Genomic DNA, 25297 nt, shown 5'->3' on the forward strand with positions numbered 1-25297 from the left:
AACAGACAACATAAATTGCGGTCCTAAATCGAGGACTACCTGCAATAGGAGGAGCACATGAATTTTATTACAGATAAGATCTGGGATTCCTGCAGAGGCCAATTTACCCTATGGAAAAGCAAGGGGAAATGGCTTCTGGCAAGAGAAACGCAGGAGTTCCCTGCTCACGAATTCCTCAGCAAGTCCCGTCTCGGCTAGTCAACCAGAGTTAATCCCAAACCATCATCCTTTAAATTGGAGTGAACCAAAATGGCTCCATTTCAACACCACCACATTTCAACAAGGCTTAGCTTTCTTTAACTGCCGTTTGGCTTTTCAACCCGGCAAGTTTTAATAGCCAACCGGCAAAACAAAACACAGACACACACCACAACCCACCCCGCGCGAACTCCCGCTCCCTCAAGCAGTTTATGTCCGCCGAGAGAGAGGCTTGGAGGGGGGGGGGAGAAACCTTAAACCTTTTCCCCACGATGATTGGCTGATGGAGAGGTGACGAACTTCGTGTGGGGGGGGAGGAGAGAGAAGGGAAGAGGAAAGCGACCCGTTGGCTCCGCCCACAGAACGCGCGGCGTCTCGTCTTTTGCCGTTTGCGTCGGCGTCGTCCGCGGGGCTGGGAGGTGCCTGGCGCCCTCACGTCCTGCTCCTCCTCCTCCTCCTCCTGGCCCCCCCAGCGCGCTCCCTCCCTCCCTCCCCTCCCCCGCCGGCGCGAGCGCTGTGGTGAAGCCGCCGCATTGTTTGTGCCGAGGGGGGGAGGAGGAGGAGGAGGAGGGGAAGATTCTCGGCCACGGGCGCCTCCGCACCCAACCCGCAGCCGGACTGCGGCCCTTGGCGACGCGCTCCGCCTCCCGCCCCGAATGCGTCGCTGCAGCCGGATCCAGCAACCACCACCCCCTCCTCCGCCGCCGCCGCCGCAACCGGGAACCCGCGGGCGGCCGCGACGGCGCGGGTTATCCGCTGCCGCCTCGGTCTCCCTTCAGCCGGGCGCTAACAGCCGGAGGAGCGCCTCCGCCGCCGTTCGTTCAAACCCAGCTCGGTGTCTCGAGTAAAAAAGGAGGAGGGCCTGTCAGCCGCGTCCTTGCGGCTCCCTCAGGTGAGCGCTGGAGACCTCGGGGCGGGGTGAGGGGAGGTTGGGGGAAAAGAAACTGGCCGGCTTCTGGCACGGCCTCTCGAGTCGGCTCCGCTGGGCCGAGAGAGTTGCGGAGGCAGGACGGCGTTGGGCGGGCGCCATGTTTGCGGCCCGAGTATTGTCCCGGCAGGGGTGGGGAAAGCGGGCGAAGGAAGGAAAGGGCGCGCCGGGGGGCCGCTGGCGGCGGAGGAGGCTGGAGAAAGAGTGGCTGGGCCTGGTGCGGAAGGAACCATTCTGGGAGTGTTGTGGGGGGGGGAGGACGTGGGGGAGGGGAGCCAGTGGGGTCTGGGCAGGAACCATCGGCGCGGAGGCGGGGTGTGGGAGGGGAAAGAGGCGTGCTCGGGAGCCATTCAGCGTGTGTGTTTATGTCACGATGGGCGCGGACAGGGCTGGGAGAAACCAATGTTTGGGGCTGGGGGGGGATGACTCGTGTGGGGCGAACCATTCTGAGAGAAGGAAGGCATGGCCGCTTCAAGTTCTTCTTCTTTTTTTTTCTCGCCCTCCCCCGTGCAAGGGATTCAGTTGCTCGGGAACTGGGGAGAAAATTGCTCTCTGCGCCTCGTTTCAGGCATTCAGATCAGTTTTCTTCCTCGAGGAGGAAGGGTTAGGTTTGATGACGTCAAGGGGGGGGATGGATTAATTTCTCTGAAGATCACTTTCACTTTTTGGGTGAAATGCAGTTTGCCCTTCCATTGACTTGGTCACTGTGCCCACAAGTGGGTTCTGCCCACCACATGGGTATAGATTTGAGGGTAAACATGTAAGAGGATTAGGTTGCTGGAGTTACTAAGAGTAGCATTGATAGATAGGGTTCTCCTCTGCCCAGAGTGGTTGAGAGTTGGTTGGCATGAAAATTTAATAAATTATTATTCATCTAAATGTATCTTTTAAGTGAACTGGGGAAAATAGTGTTCCTGTTTTTGTATTAAAGAGATGATATCAGAAGTTCAGCAAATAGTAAAATTTGCATATTAGTGTTTTTGAGAATATTTAATGCGATAGTCATTTTGATCTAGTGGTTAAGGAAGTAGGCTAGAAAGCAGAAGAATTCACGTTCTGCCTTGGCCATGAAAGCCAGCTGTGGCACCTTGGGCCAGTTACTTTGTCAGCCCAACTCATTCCACAGAGAAAATAGGAAGATATTTTTGATACCTTCACTGCCTTGGGTTATTTGTAAAAAAAATAATAAAAGCGGGTTATAAATAAATAATAAATAAATAAATAATAACCAGTTGCAAGAAGTGTTGACTGTTATTGCTTCAGTTTAATAATTATGTTGAATTCAACCACATCTGTTTGTTGTCTGAAATAATTTTGACAATGTCTGATTTAAGCATTCTCTGAAGTTAATACAGGTAGTTTATGTTGTACAGGTAGACCTTGATTTACAGCCACAATTGAGCCCAAAATTTCTGTTGCTCACATTTGTTAAGTGAGTTTTACTCCATGTTATGACCTTTCTTGCTAGAGTTGTTAAATGAATTGCTGCAGTTGTTAAGTTTGTAACACTGATGTTAAGTCAATCTGGTTTACCCATTGACTTTGCTTGTCAGAAGGTTGTAAAAGATGATCACGTAACTCTTGGATACTGCAACCCTAAATATAAACCAGTTACCAAGCATCTGAATTTTGGTCACATGGAGGTACTGCAGTGTTTGTTAAGTGTGAAAAATAGTCACATCACCTTTTTCACTGACATTGTAACTTTAAATAGTTGTAAGTTGAGGACTACCTGCTTGGGGTATGTCTGCATGCTTAGAACTGGGATATCTGTTTTACTGGCTGTAAAATTATAATAATGGCCTACCGTAAAAGATTGTTAAGAAAGATGAACTGTAGTGTGCTTTGTGTTTGAGAATGAAACCTGTTGAAATCTTATATTCTATTTTATAAGCATAAAATTACATTCTAAATTGCTACTTGTAACATACTTTTAAAGTTGTATATAGTTATTTACAACTGTAAAAGATTACTGTTTTTGGGTAGAAACTAAACTTGGCTATAAGATGCTATTTTAAAAATAACTTAAGTAAATCATAACTTTTGAGTTTTGTAAATATTTATTTTGATGCAAGATTTGTGAATACATTGTTGTACAAATGGAAATATATATTAAATAGCCCATGGAATAAATGTTAAGTCTATGGAACTCTGCACATGCTATTATTTCTTATCACTATTTTAACATAATTTCACTTAAAATATATACTGTTTAAAAAGCCTTTTTAGTCTATAGCAGCTTTATCAGTTCTTGATTGCTTAGCTATTCTACAGTAATTGGTATTATGCATTACCTATGACAGGAATGCTTTCAAAAACTAATTTTAAAAAGTTATATGGTTAACTGTGTTTTAGGATTCTATATTTTTTAATAAAGTTTTATAATCAGTTTGAAAAGTAGAAAGAAATTGAGATTCTAATCTAAGTAAATTATGAGCATAAATTAATGTCATTCAGAAAAACTGGTACTATGACTTAAGACATAGTTTGCACATGCGCCCTGATATAAATTTTTACAGGAAGACGTATAAACTTTAGAGAATTAGATGGAAGTTAGAAATCCAACTCTTGAACACTGCAGGATTCATCTTCAGTAGATGACTGCCCAGTCTCTTCCTGAAAAACAGCACTGCAGTGTTACTCAACTTTCACAACTTAAAGATATGTGTGGAATTCTGAGAGTTCAAGTTGAAGACACATCTTCAAGTTGCCAAGATTCAGAAATGCTGGTCCAGTGAAAAGATTTAACTTATTGGCAGCTCTTAAATTTATGATAACCAAATGGTTGAGTAAAGTTTTAAATGTATTTTATAGTGTGTTGGTGATTCATTTGGAACAGAAGATAATTGAAAATTATTAAATATATTTTCCTCCTAACAGTTTATGTTTTTGCTTATTTGTAATTGTAATTGGTTCTTTGCTGAATGGGTACAGAATCTTTATAGTGGGAATAAGATCTTATTGAGCTTTGTTCCATACTCTTCACCAACTTATTTACCGGTAATTCTATTTGCTCATGTTCCTTGACTTATTGGTGTAAGGGAGCTCTAGACAAATGTCCTGTTCTGTTCAGTGTTCTTGAGTACTATATATCCATATGCTAAAGTTTGAGAGGGGAATTAATTGGGAATAGCAGAGCTCTATAGATATGTCTTAACGTATAGTCTTTATCTGGGTACTCTTGATCAGAATGGTCCAAACATGGATTATTTTTCTACATGTTTTAAATGTGTACTTTAAGTCTAATCTACTTCACATTACAGTACAACTTTTCCAAATAGAATACATAATATATGTGTGGTACATAAGGATTATTATTTGTCCTATCTTGCACTTTTGTTAAAATAGAATCAACTGCATCAGTGAAACTTTCCAGAAAAAAATTAGAAAAAATGAACTCTGATTGACTCACTGGAATTACATTTAGAGTTTTCATCCCTCCCACACACACACCCCGGAAAATATTTATACCAATTCCCACTCACCAATAGTAATGTGATTTTGGTCTATTTTTCTTGCCATTTTTAGTTCTACTCTCCATGAAAAGGTTTCCAGGTTTTTTTTAAATGCACTCTTTCTGCGTGTATAAGAAATCGATTACAACAAAGATAATATTCTCCCACTATACTTTGGGAATGAAAGTCTTCCATGGACAGTTCCTGATGTTACTTGAGCTGTTGTCATGTGTGGGCAAGCAAGACTGAAAATTAAATGATAACTGCAGTAATGCAACAACATAATATGATCTGAGAACATCAAAAGAAATAGGGAGCTACATCATTATTAGAAGTTACTTTTTGGTCAATTACTATTCCAGATATTTTTTTTTCTCAATTGTTTCTGAGGAGCCGTGAATAGCTGTAAGTGAAGGACTACCTGTATTTCACTAATGAAGTCCCACTTGGAATACTACATCTGGTTCTGGTCACCATGATACAAAAAAAGATGTAGAAGCCCCTAGAAAAAGTTCAGAGAAGATCATCAAAGATGATAAAGTTTCTGGATTGCACAATAAACAGCTAAGGGAACTAGGTATGTCTAGCCTAATAAAGAAAAGGCTTAGCCATCTTCCAGTACTTGAAGGAAGGGAACAGAGTGTTGATTTGTTCTTCATAGAACCTGAGGACAGGCAAGAAGCAATGGGTGGAACGCCTCAGAGGAAGAATCAATGTGGAACTAATGAGGAAAGTGAAAGTGAAAACAATCAGTGGAACAGCTTGCCTCCTGGAGTTGTGGGTTCTCCATTGCTAGACATTTTCAAGAGAAGATCAGACAACTATTTGTCCAGGATGGTATAAGACTCCTGCTTTGGGCAGTGGGTTGAACTAGAAGATCTCCAAGGTCTCTCCTAGTCCTCTATAATTCTGTGATAGGGAAAACAAAACTAATTTGTGAATGTCTGTAAATGAGCTTTTAAAAGTAGGAATTTCAGAATAATTTAAGTTGCTTAATAATTTTAAGATAATTATACTATGGGTAGACTTTTATCTTTAGACCATTTTTTTTTCAATTAAAGCAGTGTTTCTATTCATTTTGTCTCAAAAGTTGTTCCTATAATATAAGAATATGTTTCTAATGTAGGATAAAGGTAGATACTAATATCAATTACTATAATTGTAAAACAGATGTGGAATTCTTCATTCTAAGTTGTGTGTTTTGTTTTCTAGTACATATTTTTCAAAAATGCAGGTACTAGCCTTACCGTTCAAGAGAAAAAAAGTAAACTTTCCTGTTTTTATAGTATAGTTCAAGCTTACTATTTTAACTATCACTCTTTTAAATTGTAGGTAATCATTACCAAATGAGGAGGAAAGGAAGATGTCATCGAGTATCTTCAGCACGGCACTCTTCTTCTCCATGCAGTATTAAACGGTCCCCTACGAGAGAAACCTTAACCTATGCCCAAGCGCAAAGGATGGTAGAAATAGAAATTGAAGGTCGCTTACACCGAATCAGTATCTTTGAACCCTTAGAGATTATATTGGAAGATGATCTTACAGCCCAAGAATTAAGTGAATGCAACAGCAATAAAGAAAATAGCGAGAGGCCACTGGTCTCTCTGAGAGCAAAGAGACACAGAAACAATAAAGTTAAAAAGAAAAGTGAAACTCTCCCAAACACACATGGCATTCCACCCACTGCAAGTACTCTTCCAGAACCAAAAGTGCATGTTGTTGAATATAGCCCACCTTCTGCACCTCGTAGACCTCCAACCTATTACAAATTTATTGAAAAGTCCTCAGAAGAACTAGATAATGAAGTAGAGTATGATATGGATGAAGAAGATTATGCATGGTTAGAAATAATCAACGAGAAGCGAAAAAGTGATGGAGTCTCGGTTGTATCACAAAATATGTTTGAATTTCTTATGGACCGTTTTGAAAAAGAGTCTTACTGCGAGACTCAAAAACAGGGTGAACATCAATCTTTAATTGACGAAGATGCAGTTTGTTGTATTTGCATGGATGGAGAATGTCAGAACAGCAATGTGATTCTTTTTTGTGACATGTGTAATTTAGCAGTGCATCAGGAGTGTTACGGGGTGCCATATATACCTGAGGGCCAGTGGCTTTGCAGGCAATGTCTGCAATCCCGTTCAAGGCCTGTAGACTGTGTACTGTGTCCAAACAAAGGAGGTGCCTTTAAAAAGACTGATGATGATCGGTGGGGACATGTTGTGTGTGCTCTTTGGATTCCAGAGGTTGGATTTGCCAATACAGTTTTTATTGAGCCAATAGATGGAGTCAAAAACATTCCCCCTGCCCGATGGAAGTTAACATGCTACCTCTGTAAACAGAAAGGTGTTGGTGCCTGTATTCAGTGCCACAAAGCAAACTGTTACACAGCATTCCATGTTACATGCGCTCAAAAAGCTGGTTTGTATATGAAAATGGAACCCGTGAAAGAATTAACTGGTGGCAGCACAACATTCTCAGTGAAAAAAACTGCATATTGCGATATACATACACCACCAGGATCTGTTCGGAGGCCTCTGAATATTTATGGAGAAGCTGAAATGAAAAATGGCCTCTATCGAAAGGAGGGCATGCCCAAAACCAGGTCTACATCAAGGATCAGAAAAAAAGCTAAAAAGTCAAAGAAAACACTAACTGAAACATGTGCGGTTATGCCTGCAGTATCTGCTCCATGTGTCCCTCCCCAGAGGTAAGAAAATATTTTTTTTTTGCAGTTGTCAGTGTTACCAACTTATTAATGAGAAGCAAAAATTAATGGTTAATAGGCTTTTTCAGGACAAGATGCACTAAAGGCTCCAGATTATTAACAATTAAAGGAAATGAGAAATGGTCATTCTTTTAGATTTTACTTTAGCAATAAATTTCAGTCATAAATGGTTTTCATTTGTTTTCCTTGTGTTAATTTGGAATAGGTAAGCCTGGTGACTAATTGAGAATGACTGCTAGATATGTATTAGGGCTATGCAGTGTTTATGTTTCAAAGGCAGAAAGTTGCCCTGGAGTATGTGGATTTGCATATGTAGCACCTGTCTGTAACTCATTAAAATAAAGATTTTTCTTTGGATAATGCCACAGCTGCAAAGAATAGCTACATGATCCTGGGAAACAATCCAGCTCTTTAAGGAGTTGCTGTGTGAGTGCTCAGTCATGCTCCAGAGCATCTTTTTGCCTTTGAATCTGAAGCTATGCAAGCCAGAGGTAGGAACATAACCCCATCCTGTTGTTGTTTCTTTTCATCTGGTATTTGAAGGCATGTTATTTCCAATCTGGAAGTAACACTGACTTTTCAAGACTTAAAAGCCTTGATAGACCTGTTCTTCATGCCTTTATCCTCTCTTGTTTTAATACCATCCAGATGAGTGACCGTAATCACGTCTGATAGTAATGAATTTCACAAGTTAATTATATAGTGTGAGAGGAAGTATTTTCCTTTCATTTCTACTAAATTTCCTTTCAGCTAGTTTAGTAAACTGATCCTAAACCGTATGTTTTGATTTTTCCTTGTCTATATTTAGTATTCCATGAAAGAAATTGTGCATACTTTGATTATGTCCCTGATCAGCTGCCTATGCCAGCTATTTGGAATTATTCAATTTTGTTTAATAAACTATATGGTGAAGCATTACATGTTTTCTTGTGTATAATTGATTTTAGTAATATGCTGCTTTCAAAAACACATATCAGTTTATATTTATATCGGATATCAGTTTCTAAATTATTATTCAAGTTGCAGACATATCTTATGGAGAAAGAAGAAGGGAGTTGTATTGCATTTTGTGTGCTTGCTAAGAAGAAACAAAATTTTGTCCTTTACGTATTTTGTAATACAGCTTCCATAATCATACATCATTGGCATTGCACAGTCTGGCTATTTGGAAAACAAAATATTGTTTGTTCTTGTGTCTTATATCTTAAATATATCAAATATTTAACTCTTCAGACTTCCAAAATGTTTCTAGAACTTAAGTGAACTTCAAGTACAAACTTATAAGCTATGAAACAGATAACTTTAGCTAATATACATTGTTCCTTGTCCATGACTTATATTTAAGCAAAACAAAGAAATTCTTTCTGTAGTTTATTTAGTTTGATACTTGAACAGATATCTATAGTTTGTTTCCTTTTTGGCAGGCAATACTTTGAAGTCAGGAATAAGCTATGTAGAATTGTATTATGATATTCCTTACTTGATTTCTAACAATTTTCAGATTATGTTTAACGTAACAGTAACTTTAGAACCTTTTTCTGTACATATGTGTTCTGGATAATTTAATATTAAGAATTTAAGAATATTTTAAAATGTTTATTGAACTATTAAATGATAATGTGCTGCTACTATTAACTAATATGAATATGTCAGGCAGCTCTGCCTTCAGGTTTGTTAAAATAAAACAGTCTTGTACTTGCACGTTACAAATTTATAAAATCTTTTCGATTGGAATACACTCGATCGGAATACATCAGGAGCAAGGCTTGTTACATTTAAATGTTATTTTAAAATGTTGTCCTATTGAAAATTTCCGTTCTGAATGTCCTTGGACTAATAAGGAAGACTTTTAAGCTAAAATATAATAATTGTGTTGTTTCTCAAAAATGAAGGTAGTTTGTAATCTACTTTTTAAAAAACCCTGTCCTTTCTGGATTGTAAAATAAATACTGCTCAGGACTTAATAAGTATTTGTAGATAGTGTTAAATTATTAAACCCAGTGAAACTAAGAAGGGATACAGGGTTTCACAATTCATTATAATAAGAGATTGGGGGAGCAAATACACTTTATTCTGGTAGCCAAGTTTCCTCTAGACTGGAATTCTCAATATTATACTAAATTTATGGAAAATGCTTCCCTTCACAAATAGCATTAGTTATTGTTTGGGGAACCATAATCTGAAGGGGGGAAATGGATGATAATTATGTCTTTTTTCATTTATTTACTCAAGTGTATAAAGCCTATTTCTTATAAGTTTGTTTTAATATCAGTTTTTAGTACTCATCTATAATTATATCTGCTCCCAGTGGTGTTTTAATTGTATCTATTTTTTCAAATAGAATACTTTATTATCTAATTCAGTTTATACTGAGAAATAACTGCAGGAAATAGGGTGCACCTGTTAGTAAACTTAGATCAGGGGTCTGCAACCTTAAACTCTCAAAGAGCCATTTGGACCCATTTCCCACAGAAAAGAAAACACCGGGAGCCACAAAACCTGGGTGGGTGTGGCCAACTCGAAGTCACTCACTTCCACCAGTCACATGACCCCCCCCAGCCACGCCTACCCAACCAGTCATTAGGAAGAGAACCGGTTGTTAAAAAACACTGGGAATCAAAAAAAAACCTTTTGACATCTCTCTCTCCCTCCCCCCTCTCTCCCTCTCTCTCCCCCCCTCTTTCTGTATCTCTCTATGTCTGTTTCTCTCCCATGCTCTGTATCTCTCTGTCTCTCCCCTGGCCGCTTCTCCATCCCCCGCCGTCACCCTTAGCTTCTCAGGCCAGGCAAGGAGTGACTGGGAGGGGAGGGAGAGGGGTGGGGCCAGCCAGTGGTGGGATCACTTGACATGGAGCCACAGCAGAGGGCCCAAAGAGCCAGCTGCGGCTCCAGAGCCGCAGGTTGCTGACAACCTGACTTAGATGAAGCAAATAAGATTGGAATAATAATAGAACTAGAGGATATATCAAGCAGATAGATAGCCAATTGCATAACTCATCTATCAGCTGAAAATTAATCTCTAGGAAATCAAGAAGATGCTATGAAGGTTTCATGAATTAAAGTAACTCGATGGTTGATATAGGTACCATACAAATCTAATAAATAAATAATAAAAGTGACTGACAAATATGTATGAACCTGTGGTCTAAAATCTTCCAAAAATAAATAAATTTAATGGATTTAAGTATTGTGAACTTTTATGCAGATCTGCCTTATATAATGGTAATGATGAAAGCGGTAAAAAATTGAGTTAACACAATTTGTAATGAATTGTGTCATTTATTTATTGAAGGTGTGTGTATATATAAGTGTGTGTCTTCTCAGGTTTTCGCGGGTGTGTGTATGTAAAAGGTTAAAATCTCGGGTGTTTTCCCACGTCATTAGAAGATAGGCTGAGATCTCAACAGGCAACCAGTGGTGTTGTGATGCCTACCAGAATCCTTCCCTCTTTGCAGGTAACAGTTAGTAATAGAGAACCAGAGAAAGCTGGGCCTTTAACACGCAGTCAGGCTGCAGCTATGATAATGAAGCAGAAGAAAAAACGGTTGCCCTCCAATCAGGACACAGAGTTGCAGGCTAACCAGCATACGTCAGCAGCAGCGAACAGAGAAAAGTGACAACTCCAACCTCGCAGCATACCCATAGCTTCTAAACTGAAAGTAGGGGCCCGATGATGACAAGTTAGAGAGCTTGTCGAAATATTGCCAAAAGAACTTTTAAAGTATTGGTTAGGATTTTAGCCAAAGTTTTAAAAGACCTTACAAAGTGTTTTGTTAGGATTTTAGAGGATTTTGAGCTGGGATTTTAGCCAGGATTTTAAGATTTTAAGCATTTTAACTAACAGACTTTTAATGACACGGGAAAACACCCGAGATTTTAACCTTTTACACACACACACACACACACACACACACACACACACACACATTTCAATAAATATATATATGAAGTGTTTAAGTGTTGAGCGTTTGTTTGGTAACCTTACTCTGGAATGTTAAATAATTAACAAAATTTGTAATGAATATATATTCATTTACTTATTGAAGATTTTTGAATATATGAATTGTTAAGAGTTTGTTTTATAATCTTACTCTGGAGATCTGAGTAAATACTTCAAAGTATAAAAGAATTAAATAATGTGATACATCAGATTTTGTAGTTTCTGCATAACTGATAATAGTATTCTGAACCTAAATAATTGTAACTGATTCCCCATGCCAAAAATGTTACTATATGTTTGTTTAGCATTCTTCTTTAATATAAAATACATTTTTTAAACTTGAAGGGATTTCTACCAACAATTTGTGATGCAAGTATCTAATATTAGAAAAATAATTGAAAAAAAGTATCTTTGCACCAAGTTGTTCTTTGGATACAGAACCATGTGAAGATGTTTGTATAGTAGAATATTTTTGAAACAACAATAAAATCTGGTCAGATTTATAATTAAAATTCTGTGTTTTATTTTAAAATACTAATATTTCTTTCTTTCCTGTTTAGATTAAATAAAATTATGAATCAGGTGGCAATTCAGCGAAAGAAGCAATTTGTAGAAAGAGTCCACAGTTACTGGCTACTTAAAAGGTTGTCCAGAAATGGTGTTCCTTTATTGAGAAGACTGCAGTCCAGCTTGCAGTCACAAAGAAACACGCAACAGGTATCTTTATTTCCTTACTTCACATATGATTAAATTATTTGGCTTATTTGAGCTAATAATGTATGGGTACAATTATCCAGGACCACTATAATTATGAATAATATAAATTACGTGAATGCTTATATTTTACACAAGGAGTAAATATACGGTATATGAATTAAATTAAGTGTAAATACAAAATTGACGTGCTGTGTTTTACATGAAGAAAAAGCATTGCCAATTTTGTACTGAAGGCAAAATGTACTAACAGTTGTTTTTGCAATAGAGTTATTAGCTACTTAATGTTAAAATTAAACTAACAAATACATGATTTTTGTTTGTTTCTTAAGAGGGAAGATGATGAAGAAACACAAGCCTTAAAAGAGAAATTGAAGTACTGGCAAAGACTCCGTCATGATCTTGAAAGAGCACGGTTGTTGATAGAGCTTATACGAAAAAGAGAAAAATTAAAAAGAGAACAGGTATATAAAGCTGTTGACAATTTTGTCTGAGTTTACATACCTCAAGTTTCACTTGGTAGTGAATGGAAATGATAGAGCTGTTTTTCCTGTAATGGGAGAGATTTTATTTTCCCTTTTACATCTACTGTAATAGCAAGCACTGTAGTGAGGATTAATGATATCATCTAGGATGGTAGAAGGAAGGGACAGCAACATTAGATCATTTATGTCGTTGTTTAATCACTTTCTAGAAATAATTGCTCATATGTTCTTGCACTGCCCCTTCTAGCAAGTCCAAGATTACATCTCTTCTTTAAGTGCTTAGGCTGGCCATAGCAGTAGTGTTTTTTTCTATTAACAGATAGAAAGTCAGTTGATACCTTTGTGAAAGTAGGGTAATTTTGCTCATTCCATAAAGAACTAAGACTACTTTTTCAATATTTTTTTCTTTTCTCTTTGTACTATATCCAATTACCCTATTCTTAAAGCCTGAGTGTTAGTAATAATCATAATAGGAAGCATTTCTGAAGGAATAAGTCCATCAAAGAAAGGCTGAGCCCTGTATTCTTTTGAATTTCTGAAGCAATTAGAATATAAAACATAATTCAACATCATTTTAAGGTTTGGAGCTATAGAGAAACATAAGTCTTTGCCCTGACTTCAGGAATTTGGAAAGTATAATCTGTATAATTTATCTAGGCTTTCCAATAGGCAAATTATTGTGGCAGCGTTATTTTCTAATAATCAGCATCCTTTTGGCCTTTTAAAAATAGCACAAAATTACTTAATTGTGTGTGTAGTAAACTAAAACAAGATAAAATTAACAATGGAAGTATTTAACATAAATTGAAAACAAAAGTGAGCAGTACAAAAGTAATAAGAGCCTTGGTAGTACAGTGGTCTAAGGCACCCTGTTATTAAGATGGTTATTAAGACCAGCTGCCTGCAATTACTGCAGGTTCGAATCTCGCCAAGGCTCAAGGTTGACTCAGCCTTCCATCCTTTCTAAGGTAGGTAAATTGAGGACCCAGTTGTGGGGGCAATAAACTGACTTTGTATAAAATATACAAAAGGATGAAGGCTATGGCTTAACGCATTGTAAGCCGCCCTGAGTCTCCGGAGAAGGGCGGCATATAAATTAAAGCAAAATAAATAAATAAATAAAAATATTTTTGTAAGCCGCCCTGAGTCTCCGGAGAAGGGCGGCATATAAATCAAATTTATATATCTATATCTATATCTATATCTATCTATCTATCTATCTATCTATCTATCTATCTATCTATCTTGAAGTGATTTTGTTATATAAAGAATGACTAAATATCATATTGTTAGTTAACTTCAGAGGTCCACAAAAGTGACCGCAATTGGAACTAGCAACTCAGTAATTAACAAAATAGTCATTAAGTAAAAAACACATGACCACAAACTGTTGTTAGGATTTTATTTCAGCTTTCCTTTGCTATACAGCATCAGAAGGATAGAAAAGCCTTCCATCCTTTCTAAGGTAGGTAAATTGAGGACCCAGTTGTGGGGGCAATAAGCTGACTTTGTATAAAATATACAAAAGGATGAAGGCTATGGCTTAACGCATTGTAAGCCGCCCTGAGTCTCCGGAGAAGGGCGGCATATAAATTAAAGCAAAATAAATAAATAAATAAAAATATTTTTGTAAGCCTCCCTGAGTCTCCGGAGAAGGGCGGCATATAAATCAAATTTATATATCTATATCTATATCTATATCTATCTATCTATCTATCTATCTATCTATCTATCTATCTTGAAGTGATTTTGTTATATAAAGAATGACTAAATATCATATTGTTAGTTAACTTCAGAGGTCCACAAAAGTGACCGCAATTGGAACTAGCAACTCAGTAATTAACAAAATAGTCATTAAGTAAAAAACACATGACCACAAACTGTTGTTAGGATTTTATTTCAGCTTTCCTTTGCTATACAGCATCAGAAGGATAGAAACCTAAATGGCGAAGTCAGCTCATACAGCCAGAAAGGCTTTCAGAACTCAACTCATAAGGAAACCAAGTAAAAAGGAAAAAAATCATACAGCCCCTTTTTCCCACTCTCCACCCTTTGGAATGCTTACCGCAGTGCTGTGATAATTATCAAAAATAGAATTAATGTTTGTGTTTACATTCATTGGAGAGGATGGAATTAGAAGGCAGCAAGTACACCAGTGGTGGGTTGCTCCCGGTTCTGTCTGGTTCTTTAGAACTGGTAGTAAAAGCGGCGGGAGGCTTCGCTCACCCGCCCGGACGTCATAATTGACGATCTTGTGCATGTGCAGAAGCTTCTGCGTATGCGTGCGCTCCCATTGCGAACCGGTAGTAAAGGTAAGTCGAACCCACCTCTGAAGTACACAATGAGGAATACACATTGAAACTAATCAACTAGGAGACACTAGGAACCTAACAAAAGCCTTTAGTGTGCAACTGATAAATTGTTAATTTCAGGCAGTTGCTGCCAGCCAATAAAGAAAGTTAGTATTTTTTAGGGATGTGCTGTATTGTCAGGTGGTGATAGCTTGTTTCGGTGATCTCTCTACTCTTGGTGGGGGTGGGGTGGGGAAGGGGGAATGGGTCAGGCACAGGACAATGTATACTTAACTGACAGTAATAGCAAATGTGATAAATGCTGTGAAATCTAAATTTAGGCAATGGTTGCAAAGCTACTTTTTCATCACCAAAACTATGCATGGTTCATGTCTAAAGCAGTTGTTATATAGAAAGTACTTATATATGTATTAAAGAATGTGAATTAGCTGAGAGAAAAGGGAAAGCAGAAGTCATGGTTGGCTGGAATTAATAAGATCCTCAAGACGATCAGAAGAGATAAGAATTTTAAAAAACAAAATAAAAACAATGTTTGAATTGCTATATGGATTTGGTAGTCTCGGGTTGTTTGCAAAGTTATTAAAATATGAGGTATTTAAAATATGAAGTATTATGTTGGCATTTCTTTAGTTTATTATTTCTTATTTCCATTCTATATTTTGCATAATTTTGCTTACCCCAACAATAGTGTTACCCACTACTGCAACTATAGGGACTCTCTCTTGTGTATGAGTGGTACAACATAAATGATTGCTACTTGTAGAATTAAGTTTGTTTTAATATATATAATTCTAATGAAGGTGAATTTTGGTTAAGCTTAGTAAATATTTTTTATAACCTATTTTCAAAGAAAGAAGGAAAGAATCATTCTTCTTTGATCAACATATACTATATATTAAAGATTCCTGTATCATCATATCTGCTAAATCATTATTGTTTTTTTTAAAGTATAGAAAAATATAATCATTTGTTGGAAAAGGAGGGGAAATCTGAATACTCAATATATAATTACTATTATATGGTTATTTTTTGTTAAATTGTGTTTCAGAATTGATAGCTTTAAAAACCAAACAACAATTAGACTTATCTCCTTTCAATACCAAGGTTAAATATGGTGAAGTTTACTGAATCTTAAGAGAGCATTATAGTTACATGTCAGATGTACTCCTACATGTCAATTTGCCTCCTACCGGGCTTAACAATTTATTAATAAATGCTAGAGTTGGATTTGTTAAGTGATCCAAGTGCACTATAAAGCATGTAATTAAAGTCTGAACTGACCAAGTACGTGCTAAATAAATAATTTCTGCAATTAATGTATGTTATCTATATTTTCCTGTGCTATTAAAAATTATGCACATATGCATATTCCTTCTGCCTATAACTTCATTGTGAAAGTTTCATTACAATGGTAGAATTTATCACTAAATGTAGTTTTAATAGGTTTGAGCTTTAATCATGATTTATTATAGCAGCAAAGTAGCCAGTGATCGTATTTTGATGATAAAATAGATTATAATTGTCCTCTGTTGTGCAGATCAAAGTGGAACAGGTTGCCATGGAGCTTCAACTGACTCCATTTACTGTATTATTGCGTTCAGTACTGGACCAGCTACAGGAAAAGGATTCTGCTCGTATATTTGCTCAACCAGTGAATCTTAAAGAGGTAAAATTAAACATTTCTGATATATTGATCCAGTAGAATGTAACATTCATTGATCCAGTAGAATGTAACAGTCATTACATCTGTCATTGTTTTGACTGTAAAAAAGTTTAATAAAATCTAACTTAACTACATTAAATTTAGAAAGAGAAAAGCAGAATTGCTTCAGTAACTACTTAAATTCTGTAGGCATATAATATTAATATCTGAGAAGAGATTAATATTTTGAATACATAGTTTTGGATTATTTGACTTAAATGTCTTTAAAAATAATTTTATCAAAGGTTTACAATAGTACTATCTAAAGAAACCTAGAAAAATAAACAGAAAAAAATAGAAAGTGAAGAAAAGAAAAAAGAAGTCAGAAAATTTAAAATTAAAAGAAAGAAAAGTAAGAATATGCTAAATAAAACAGAAAAATATTTAAAGAAATGACTTCTCCCTTCATCACAGTATAAACAATTTTAATACTACCTTTTTAAAAAATACAACAAATGGTCTCTTCCATATACCATCTCTTATCTGTAATAAATTCATAAAATTTAGTCATATCTGTCCTGATTTCAGCAAAAGTCCATTAAGAGTTACCACAGATAACCACATATTTATTTTGACTAACTTTATATTCATTCCATTACTTCTAACAGTCTTGCTCTTAATCCCTTCAAATAAGTATTTCTTTCCAGTTTGTCCTTTCTCATATTCTACAAAGCTTCAACAAACCTTTTTTTTCTTTTTGTAAATCCAGTATAGGAAAATTATCCAGGTCACTCTATTGGCTTTTATCTGTATATCCCTTTTTATTATTAAGACAAGAATTCATTTCTTTTGTATGTCCAGTATGACATCTTTTTCCATGTCATTCCTGTAACTTGTTTTTAAAGTTACTCATTTTTAAATTCATTTTCAAATCAATCTCAATTCTGTCAGGCAATATTTGATTCTTTTTTGTAGCATTTTTAAATATAGTCTACAATCTACAGACACTCTTAAAATTAAGTTCTGGGTCCATTGTTCAAAAACATCCTTTAGTATGTTTTAAAATATTTTGCTTTATTCACTGTTAGTAAGTCAAGTTTGAGTGTTCTTTAATTGTAATTTTTTATTTTCGTCTACTTTTATCTACAAATAGTCCTGGAATAAAGACCACAGTTTGGACAAGAATTTCAATCATTAGGATTGTAAGTCAAGTCGGACCTAATATTTATGACCATTTTTATGATGGTCGTTAAGTGAATCATCATAGTTATTTAAACAAAGCTTCAGTTGACACAAACTCCATGATCATAGGTGCAAACTTATTCTTGTGAAATTCTGCTGAAAATCTGAAAAAAAGCCATCAGTTACAGTCACATGAATTTAGGATTGATCTGTGATCAATCATAAATGTGAGATGGTTGCCAAGCCCCTAAATTGCATCATGTGAATATATAGGTGTTGCAATGGTTATAAGTGTGAGGGTTGGTTGTAAGTGCATGGACCAGACTTTTTTCAGTATCGTGATTACTTTGAAACAAACAGTTGTAATCTGGGATTTTTAATGTCTTATTTTACGCTTTCTTAAGAATTCAAAACCATTTTCACATGGGAAAGATTCCTTATAATTAATTCATTTATATGGATTTTAACCCATTTATAACTTTCTAACATCAAAGATTCACAGATAGTCTTTGCAACCAGCCTTGAGATTTGAAGAATACAGTTAAGAGAATGGTGCCCAATTTTGCAATTATTTTTTTTTTTGCCATAATCCATAAGGGAATCATTACTGTTAAGCAAGTCATATAATTGTTAAGTGAATCTGGCTTTCCCATTGATTTTGCTCATTGTATGCTCTCTTGGAAGGTTGCAAATGGTGATCACATAACCCTGGGATGCTGCAATCGTTGTCAATACATGCTGGTTTCCAAGCAGTCACATTTCGATCATTTCACCATGGGGAAAGCTGCAACAGTCATAAGTGCAAGAACCAATCATAACTCAGTTTTTTTCAGTCCCATTACATCTTTGGACAGTTACACGAATGACCATAAATTGAGGATTACCTGTAATCACCCTTTTACTGAAAAAAAATTAAGTCCTTAAATTTTGAAACTTCTTTCACTAAGGATTAAAGGTAACTCAGTGTTATAAAATCCAAAGGTTTCTAATAGCTTAAATCTAGTTAACAAGCAGTTTCCAAAAATGTTTTTAAAAAATATGGAAACCCAGTGTTCTTTTGAGGCACCAAGCCATAGTTTGAGCAAGATGACTATTCCTTCATCTTCCAGAGTTCTAAACCCACCAGAGACTGTTATCTTCTGGTTTCCTTGTGAGGAACAACTGTTTCAAACACTTGTGAGTGATTTCAAGTCCTCTTCTTGTCTGGAGAGGAATTACAAAGAAGCAGTCTACTTGCTGACTCTTCATTCCACTATGGTCATCTGCTTCGCTTCAAACCAAGTTGCTTTGTTCACCATTTCTTCCTTGGAAATACAGGCTTTAAATGTTAAAATTAACTTAATTAGGTTAAATTAATTTTGAGACAAAAAAAATGCATTTAAATGTAGGATGCTTAGAATAAGATGCAAGAGTCAAGTTCTAAGTGTCAAAAAGTGTAGAATAAAATCAGGCCATTTTGGTTTTTCTTAATATTTTCTAATAATCCGTTGCAGTTTTTCAAAACAGTCTTTTGAATTTCAGTATATTATTCAAAGAGCATATAAGAATGTGCAGAATATTCTATGCATAGAACTGATGGTTTTGTGCAGCCTGTGTTCAGACTACAACAAACATGTTGAGACATGGACAGTTGTCCAGAATGTGAACAGTAGGAAAAAGATCAGTGGAATGATGTAGCATGCAAAGTCTAAGGGAGGAAAGGAAAGCATTATTGGGATGATTTGGGAAAGGTGGACAGACTATCTGGACATGAGTGGCACCAGGAGTGTTATTCAGGTAGTAACACTGAACAAAAAGAAGTAAAGAAAAGGAAGTATTGTGTTTATTAGGGAGTGTTGCTGATCAGTTAAATATTAGCTCCTGGAATTAGATGACACAGAAGGAATGAAACATACAGCTAAGGAGGAAGGAACATAGGAGTAAGATGCTCAGACAGACATGCAATAAGTACAGAATGCATCAGCCTTGTTCTATTTATCCTATAAGACCCCTCCAGATTTCTCTTGGTAAAAACCAGAATGATTGACATCTTGCAGGATTCGGTTCATCTGGATTGAAACCACAACACCCCACTCTCCTCCCCACATCCCTCCCCACCCCACTCCCATACTAAAATGGTGTAACTTTACTTTTGAGTTGCAGTGTGTTCAGTGCATGGAACAAAATACATGTTTTGGTTTTATGCATTCCATTATTATCTATCCATACATCCTATCTACATGTCTTCCATTTAAAATCTGTATTTCAGGTTCCTGATTATTTGGATCACATCAAACATCCCATGGATTTTTCTACTATGAGAAAACGGTTAGATACTCAAGGTTATAAAAATCTCGATGAGTTTGAAGAAGATTTCAACCTTATTATTGAGAATTGTATGAAGTACAATGCAAAAGATACAATATTCTACAGGGCTGCTGTGCGGTTAAGAGATCAAGGAGGTGTTGTTTTGAGACAAGCTAGAAGAGATGCTGAAGCAATTGGATATAATAATGAAACTGGAATGCACTTACCTGAACGGCCTAAACTTGAATCTCCTCCACCTTTTACCTGGGAAGATGGTAAGGAGATAAATGTCAACTACTGCAGCAATATTTTCACATTTTTGTATGAACAGACATATTTTTGCATGTATATTCTACACAGTAAATGAACACTTTTAGGCATGTTCTTCTACATTCTTAGGCAAGAATTGTACATATTTAACTCTACATATCCTGTACCACAAGTTGTTTTAAAATTAGTCCTGCATTTAAAACAATGTTGTTGTGGATGGATTACTATTAATAAGAAAAAAGGAAAAGATGAGACACTCTGAAGTATCTCTGTGTTATGTTGTATTATGTGCTTTTGAACTGCTGCTTGGAAGAGACTATTTGCTTCATGAATGGAGCTTTTTTCTAATGCTTAAATATAACTTTTCTCTGTTTTCTTCATTGTCTATATCTCTCTACTTCCCTTCCTATTGTTTCTTCCCAATTTGTCATCTTTATATTTATTTATTCATTCGCTGTTCTTTCTGTTGGAAGATAGTGTCTCTATATATCCCAAGCTGGTTTGTATGTGTGAGAGAGAATGATTGGTGTAGACAGGTGTGGATCAATTAATGTAGTAAATGGAATATCTTACTTTACAGATTTTTTTTAATTGGTAGCTTTTAATTACATAATATATTTATTGGGCAAGTAATAGGTTTTTTTAGATTTTTCTAATATGGAATTGCTAACCTAAATTCACATGGCAGGGAAGGTGAGTTTTACAGAGCTTTGCTATAAATTCTTTCCTTAAATTTATATTTAGTATCAAATTTATCCTTTCAGAAAATGTGGTTTGGACTGCTACAGTGACAATTTATCAATTACTTTGCAATGATGTTCCAAGAAAGACCATTCTTTAGTTCAAGGCTCAATAGTCAAACCTTGGATCTTATCTTTGTACTGTTTATACAATTAATATGAATTCCTACTTGAATACTAATGAAAAACAAAAGCATAATGGCAGCTCATTAATTCAGTTTAGTAGATTTGTAAAGAATTATTGATTGCCTTATCTTAATTTATTTACTGAGAAGGACTGTTGGAGTAATGTATGTTCTGCATCATTAAATAAGTGCCGCCCCAAGATGTTAATGTTTCATAATTTTTGGAATAAAGTTCAACTTAATTCAGAGCTATATTAGATATAAATGTCTCTTCCAGAAATTAATTGCATTTTCTTTTAATAGAATGGCTGGAGGCCTTTATTGCTATAGAGCTTTGTACTATGAAAATAAAATAAAACAGGCTTTGCTTGAGGCTGCTTAATATCTTGGATAATCATGCATATATAGCCTGTGTGTTCTAACACCACGTGACACATGTTGAAAACATTGAAGTAATACTTTGAGATACAAGAATAAACTGCATGAGTGAAACAGAAATCATTTTTGGCTGCTTAAAATTAAAAGCTGATTTGAACATTAACTTTAAGGCAGAGGTTAGAATTGGCCAGTTCTTACCTTGCAATGGAGTAAGTGGCAACTATTTGTGTTGTGCTTCAGGAGTAAAAATCTATACACAATGTGATTTTTGTCTGTGAATTGGATTCGGAAAAGTGATGTTCTCATTAGTAGTAGCATATTCCATATTAGATTGCTACTGGAGGAATGCAATCAATATATCAAGTTTATGTATTAAGTTAGTTGATTGCCAGCTGAGGTCATAGTAGCAGTATTATCTGTTCTTAAGGTGCCACGAATTGAATTTGAAATGTATGCCATCCAGCTTTTTATGCCAGCAAAATCATTCCACAAGGCATAGGGAGATTTAATGTTTTAAAATAATAACTAGGATAGAACTTCAGGTCCTGTGTTAATGTCAGATGCTGCTTTAGTGTTTGCCGTGTAAGTCAATTGAAATAGCAATCTAATATCTTTTGTTTTATTGAGTATCATTGTGCAGCAGAGTCATGCTGTTACTCATACTATAGAAAAGTATTGTAAATGTCTGTGTTTTAATTCAGTGGATAGGTTACTGAATCCTGCCAACAGAGTGCACATGTCTTTGGAAGAGCAGCTGAAAGAATTGTTGGAAAAACTTGATCTCACTTGTGCAATGAAATCCAGTGGGTCTCGGAGCAAACGAGCAAAGCTTCTAAAAAAGGAAATTAACTTGATTCGCAGCAAGATAAGTCAGCAACATCATCAGCCCCCTCAAATAGAATCAGGTATTGGAAGTTTTGAAGAAGAAAATGCAGTAGTGGAACACGAAAGTGAAGAAGAAGGTAAGAGACATCTTGATTTAAATCATAATAGTGCATTCAGAGGGAGAAGGTTGGGGGTGGATAGAAAAGGTAATTTACTATTAATTGTAAAGTTTTAGAAGTCCAAAACAGTTCTAAATAGGAGTATAAGGGGTATTTTTTGTGACTACATAAATATAGCTTGAAATGATTTTTTTTTCTATTTTTCCCTACCCAGAATCAAAAAGTATATTTAAGTGGTAAATTCTGAATCCCTGAGAAGAAATATCCTCCTTTCCCCATACTCTTTTTAGGGAAGGGGAATGGAGATTTTAGAAATATTTTAGTGGTCACTATTAATACCTAAATTTACTTTAACGTTTTAGCATAAATTTGTTGATGCATTTAATAAACTTGCAGAGCAACTCCATGCATTTTTATTCAAAATAAAAATCTGTTCTCTTTTGTAGAGATTACTCTCAGGTAATACATGTAAGAGTGCAGTTTCCAAAATGTTAATTTTCTACAAGGAGAATTGTAAATATGTTCAATACTAGAGGAGACTGAAATGCAAAATGTTTTAGCAATATCTTTGCATTTTATCTAAAAAGTAGGAAAATGATGTAAATAGAAACATTAGATGTTATAGAAAGCAAAAGAACGCACATCCAAGACAGACCCGCAATCACAATACTAAATATTTGGAAATCTAGTTGATTCTTAAGTAATTTATAATCTGTAAGAGGTTGGTGGTGGTGTCATAGCCAGTTTAATGGGAGAGGTGAACAGGTTTAAAAAAATCCAAATTGTTGTTCTAAGTCATAAAGATAGAAGATGCAAGATTTTTTTCCCAGAAGACCTTTTTATAACCTGATACTTTCCAGATTTAATAATTGACAACAATTGAAATTGTGAACATTCCAGTGTTTGCAAATTGTAGTGCATGAAATAGGAAAGCTATTCTATTTTTTTCCACATACAATCAAAAGGCACCAGAAGTACAAAAGTTGTAAAGACCCTTTAAGCACTGTCATAAAGAAGCCTGCATCCTTTAGGTAGAATATACACAGAATTATTGAATGCTATAGATTGTCTTATAGCAAAATTTTGATACAATATAAATAGAGTAAAAAGAATGGTCTTACAAAACATTACACTCAAGGTGAGGTTTTTTGGTTGTTTTAGTGTTCTATCAAATTGTCAGGATTTTCATCTTCAAATGGGGAGAGTAGAAAGAAGGATTCAGATGTTACATTTTCCCCCTTTGGCCTTCATTTTTAATATTATAGTATGTGAAGTATAAACCACAGTTTTGAGTGAACATGCACAGATCAAATTGCATTCTCGCCCAATAAAAGATAAATGAGATTTTTTTTAAAAAAAATAGCCATACGTATGCAGCCTTGTTTAGTTATTTCCAGGCTGAAGCTGCTGATAACATTCTACATAGCAATCATTATTAATAGTATAATAACCGAAGTTCACATAGCAGTAAAATGAATTACCATATGAATAAAACAGTGACAAATTCTAATTCATTAGAAAAGGCCAGTTTTTCCCCTTTAGAAAAACTCTGATCACAAATTTCTTAAAGTATGTTGATTAAATATCAAAATTACTCTAATTATATTCCAACTTGAATGGTGTTATTTGAAGAGAAACAATAAGAATAGGTCAAAAAAATAAGCATAAAATAAGGTGGCTAAATAGTTCAGTATACAGAACAGTATGGAAATTATGGCTATTAAATTCAGGTATATTCCTTTGGTGGGATTCATATGGCTATGCCTTTCTTATTCTGTTACAGAGATGATACCATTACTAATATTTCTCTAAAAGTATGTATTCCCTAAAGGTGTATTGGATAGAAATATCATTATCAGTCATGGCCATACACTTAGTAAGCTATATATTAATTGGTAGGAATGTAAATATCCCCCTTTATAAAACATAAATTTTCAAATTAATCAAGTTGATTATTTAAATGTGAAATAAAGTTTTATGGTGGGGGCTTTTTAAACCTCTGCAAAACAAAATAAAAAGGTTAAGACACAAAAAGTCAGAGCACAAAGTCTGTGTTCTGAAATTATTTTCTCAACCAAATTATTGTAGGGGTTAACATCTCAAATTGGGATTCAAATAAATTTATTAATAAAATTGTATAATAATAAATTTGGTTAAATTGTTCAGTAATTTCAGTGTGTGTATGTTCAGATACCATGTGAAGACTAACTTTTGTAAGGTGTTGTCTGGGTTTTTTTGGTTTGTTGTCTATACAAAAAGCATCCACAGTAATAAAGCCAGACTGACATACTAACAAGAAATTTATAGAACTAACTACCTTGTTTATGTTTTTATCTAGTCAGTTTTATGCATGTAATACAAGTAGTCTGATTTAATATCCATTCGAAATTATGATGCACTGAATGAGGGAGATTTAAGATGGATCTTTGTAATTGTGGCCTTCCTGCGTGGTTGCCATTTGTGATCTCAGTTACTGACTTCTAACAAGCAAAGTTAATGGGAAGCCAGCAGGAGACAGCAAATGGCAATCACATAACTGTGGCACAATACAGTTGCATGGTATTCACCTAACAGTGGCAACTGGAATTGCTGGAACTCCTGTTAGATGGTCGTGTAATGTCACACCTTATGACTGGGTTGCTTAGTGATGAAGTTCCCAGTCCCAGTTATCATTGATAGCAAGGAATACCTGTATTTGGAAACCAAGTAAGAAAATTCTAAAATATTCTAAAATTCCTGATACAAAACTTCTGAAAAGAATCTCTAAAATATTACTTAAATAAATAAATAAATAGAATATAAAAGAGGAATTGATAAGAATTAGTTCTCTGAAATATTTTAATGTGTTCTGCCAGAGTATTTTAATTTAATTAAAGTGAAAATTTGTCATATTTATAATATTGTTTTCTAAATACATTAATTTAACCCCTATTCTTTTACCTAAGAACTGCTAAAAAAGGAAAATACATA

The 25297-nt window shown here is 35.5% G+C and overlaps 1 protein-coding gene across 4 annotated transcripts in view; it reads left to right on the top strand.

The window, feature by feature from the left end:
* Positions 1–529: 529 nt before the first annotated feature.
* BRD1 (bromodomain containing 1) overlaps positions 530–25297 on the top strand; it is a 44657-nt gene continuing 19889 nt past the window's right edge. For 3 of the 4 annotated variants that reach the window (XM_034420817.2, XM_034420827.3, XM_034420844.3), the window contains exons 1-7: positions 530–1090; positions 5914–7291; positions 11810–11966; positions 12296–12427; positions 16298–16426; positions 19833–20145; positions 22085–22345. In XM_034420817.2, the coding sequence (XP_034276708.2) occupies positions 5928–7291; positions 11810–11966; positions 12296–12427; positions 16298–16426; positions 19833–20145; positions 22085–22345 (2356 nt within the window). In that variant the 5' untranslated portion in view covers positions 530–1090; positions 5914–5927. The remainder of the gene's footprint in view (positions 1091–5913; positions 7292–11809; positions 11967–12295; positions 12428–16297; positions 16427–19832; positions 20146–22084; positions 22346–25297) is intronic. The other variant, XM_034420810.3, reaches the window with a different exon arrangement.

The sequence above is a fragment of the Pantherophis guttatus genome, chromosome 7, assembly GCF_059756535.1.
Source record: "Pantherophis guttatus breed Tessera chromosome 7, ASM5975653v1, whole genome shotgun sequence".
Lineage (NCBI taxonomy): Eukaryota > Metazoa > Chordata > Lepidosauria > Squamata > Colubridae > Pantherophis > Pantherophis guttatus.